Source organism: Homarus americanus, unplaced genomic scaffold (assembly GCF_018991925.1).
Source record: "Homarus americanus isolate GMGI-L3 unplaced genomic scaffold, GMGI_Hamer_2.0 scaffold52834, whole genome shotgun sequence".
Taxonomy (NCBI): Eukaryota; Metazoa; Arthropoda; class Malacostraca; order Decapoda; family Nephropidae; genus Homarus; species Homarus americanus.
In genome coordinates this window covers 1-3,694 of record NW_024728437.1, presented here as the reverse complement: position 1 = coordinate 3,694, position 3,694 = coordinate 1, and the positions used below count along the sequence as shown (strand labels likewise).

At 32.3% G+C, this 3,694-nt stretch overlaps 1 protein-coding gene across 1 annotated transcript; it reads right to left on the bottom strand.

Moving 5' to 3' along the window:
- Positions 1–316: 316 nt before the first annotated feature.
- Positions 317–1,544, bottom strand: LOC121866089 (deoxyuridine 5'-triphosphate nucleotidohydrolase-like; the record flags this gene model as incomplete). Its single annotated transcript, XM_042365687.1, has 3 exons — positions 317–400; positions 926–1,071; positions 1,382–1,544. Coding segments are annotated over 3 exons (366 nt in total), but the record flags the coding sequence as incomplete, so codon positions are not given.
- Positions 1,545–3,694: the final 2,150 nt, after the last annotated feature.

Genomic DNA, 3,694 nt, shown 5'->3' with positions numbered 1-3,694 from the left:
AAATTTTAATATGTATATTCACATATTTATTATACTGTGTATATACACATAATTCTAATTGAATAAATTTATCAAAAATAATATTCATTAGACATTCTGTAAATGCATCATTTCTTTCCATCCATGTTGTGTGAAATCTAAAATTAAAATTTTTTCGAAATTTTGATTTTATCGTCGTTTTGCAAAACCTTTTCAAAAACAATATGTCTTTTTGTAAAGTTTTGAACTCTATTATTGAATCTAGACACCAATCATTTTGTAAAATATATGTGAGCAAAATATATATAAAATCATTTATAAACAAAAACATTTTTTTTCTAATAAAATTTTCTGGATGGATTTTCTACTTCATTCCAGTTGATCCAAAACCATCAGCACCTCGTTCTGTGTCCACGAATTCCTGAAAAATGGATAATCATTAGTACCTTGGATCTCCATGCTTGACAACCCCACTGCACCATCCCAAAGTCTAGGCCTTAGCTCTACAGAACACTGTATATTTCTTGGTTGCTTAGTAAGTAAACCTTTTCAACTCCCGTCCCTAATACTCTTATTTTGTATTTAATTACATATATTTCTATAACTTATTTTTTTTCAAATACTCAGTCCCTATCAAACATTTCATAATGAGGAATTGTCCCCCATAAGAATTAATGCAATTAGAGTACAGTATATGTGTTTCAACATCTATTATACAATAATACTTCTTAAAATCTGTAAATCTGCTGATTGCCTTTGTAAACAAGCAACGGGAATTTAACACAACATTAACTCGCATGTGTATTTGGTGATCTACCACTATCAATTTATTGGCCATTTAATGTTGACCAGTACAGTATATTCTTTGTTACTGTTAAGACCTTTAAGGCTGGTTATTAAAATATTGGACTCAAGACACAGAAAAAGAAGATAAACTGACACAAACCTCAACTTCCTCTATATCTGGATACACGATTTTTTCACATATGAGCTGAGCTACTCGGTCACCCTTTTTTACTTCAAAATCAGTCTTGGCGTGGTTGAAGAGAACAACGCCAACATTTCCCTGGTAGTCTCGGTCAATAACACCGGCTGAAAGGGTAGCCTCAAATAAACGTGTATCTAACCTCAAGAATTTAACGTAAATGATGATAATGAGAAAGCAAGAAGTGAGATTAAGAAACATACCCAACCTCTTGAGACATGTAAGGCACTGGCCATGACAGAGTTAAATCAAGCCAATAATTTCCACAAACTTCATTTACTAAATGGAAATTAAAAGTACATACATACAGGTATACTTGACTTTCCTATAGTAAACACAAACAAGGTAAATTTTGTAATATTTAGTTTCAAAATTAGCTAGCTTAATATATGAATTAAACCAAAAATAGACATTAACCTCCAACATCAATGTGATTCTTCCAGGAAAGACCAGATCGTGGTGCCACCCTGCCATAACAATCTTCTGGTAACTCTACCTGTATGTCCGTCTTGATGAGAGCTTTGCCCTGGCCTGCAATTACTATATCATACGCACTGAAAAAGGGAAATAAGTTGCCACTCTTTAAATATTCATTCCCGTAGTTAAAGTTAAAATAACTAAATTAACATTCAAATAATCCACCAAATCAGAGCAGACTGTCTTATTGAAAAATAACAGTGGTACACACATGATGCCAAAAGCCAAGAATTAAAATGAAAAACAGCCTACAGTAAAGTACAGTACATCAATAATCATCACAGCAACTGAAGAAAATGGACATAAGATCAACAATGGTGGTTCACCCCTACCTGCTCAAGTCAAACCCGGCGGCCAGTTTTGAACCTTTACTGGGAATTAAAGCATTCCCTGACAGCTTCTTGAACCGTAGGACACTTCTGACGGTGGAAGGCATGATACTGATACTGAAGATGGTGTTACAGCAGCAGTGAGGTGGACGGGAATACAGCACACTCGGTTTCAATCCCCACATAATAACATTTAAAATCTGGTAACTAATGCTTTTGTAATAATTTAAAATCAATATAAACGAAATTAATTTTTATATATACTTATTTTGTCGTCTAATTTACAATGAGGCAAAAAAAATTCAGTGGGGTGGGAGGAGGAGTATTTACTTTATTCAGGATAATGACTGCTGCCGAATTCTTAAGAGATAGTAATTTATCGGTGTCCTTTGTTGAATATATTTTACCCTCAGGCAATTCTACCAGACTGCATTACTTAAATTCCTGCCCCACATGTTACAAAGAAAGTTCAAATAACAGGAAATTTTGACTGGTGGTGGGGCTAATTATCTTTTTCGTATTTGTGTATTAATTTTATTATTATCTAAACAGTTACTTTTTTTTTAAACGAAAATTGGTATCTTTCAGACTTTATTAAAAAAATGAACCATCCGTTTAATATTATTGGGTTTTTGTGTGGGAGTGTTAATTAATTATAAAATATTTCGTTATAATAAGTAACCTTTAACGTATTATTTAACCTTTATCTTTTTCGTATTCGTGTGATTTTTATAATGTGAACGAACTGATTGTGATTGTAATTAATTTTATTATTATTAAAATGTTAAAAATATTTAGTATTTAAATTAACAGGAAATTTTGAATGGTGGTACAAAAGACTGACTTACCTAATCCAGTCTATGGTGTAAAACAAAATGCAAAACAAAACATTATGCACTCCAAACTAAATGTAAAATACCAATTATAAACTCATTAGGTTTTCCACAACATACATCCATATTACTTAAGAATATTTTCTCTTAGAATATTTTCTTTTTACTTGGGGGATACAGAGGCAGGTGAGAGGAGGAAGGTGGTGAGGGTTACGCTACTTCCCTCAAACAACGACCTTGTCTTTAACAACCTTTACCTTTTAAAAACTAGGTAACATGTAGTTTGCTTCCTTCAAATGGGAAAAAGGAGTTGCCAATTATTCATACCCACCAACTATATATACCCCTCCCCAACATGAAGTAGCACCACACTTCCCATTAGACTGCCCACGGATAGATCGATTATTGGGTTGGGGTGTGTTAACCAAACTATTTGACAGACAGACAACAATGTTAAATAGTGACAGCGACGACAATGAAGATCCTGATACACCAGCAAATACAAGTACAAGTGAAATCAACAGAAAATTATTTGAAGAAAAATTATTTGCACAAAAATTTTGTAATAAACGGTTATTTTTTACTGATACAAAATTGAAACAATATATAGAAATAATTGAAGCAGCCAAGAATAAAATTACTACAAAGACGCCTCAAGAGTATGCTCTTATTCGCCGATACGATGTAATTTACAAATATGGTGTTAAGAAATTAATAACTAAATATTTGAAAAATGGGCAAGAAAAAGTTTTTGTTAGTGTCTGTGAAATTTATGATAATATTAAAGATTCACATCTTACTATTGGACATGGAGGGGAGAAAAGAACTTATGTAGAATTGAAGAAAAAAATTGCCAATATAACCTTAAAACAAATTAAACTCTTTATTTCATTATGTGAAACATGTCAACTAAAACGTCGTCGACGTACAAGGAAGGCAGAGGTTGTTAAACCTCTACTATCTAGCAGTTATGGATCTAGAGGTCAGATTGATTTGATAGATATGCAGAAAGAACGTTTTGAAGATTATAAATTTATTCTACATTATCAAGATCATTTAACCAAATTCTCAATTTTACGGCCATTAAAGAA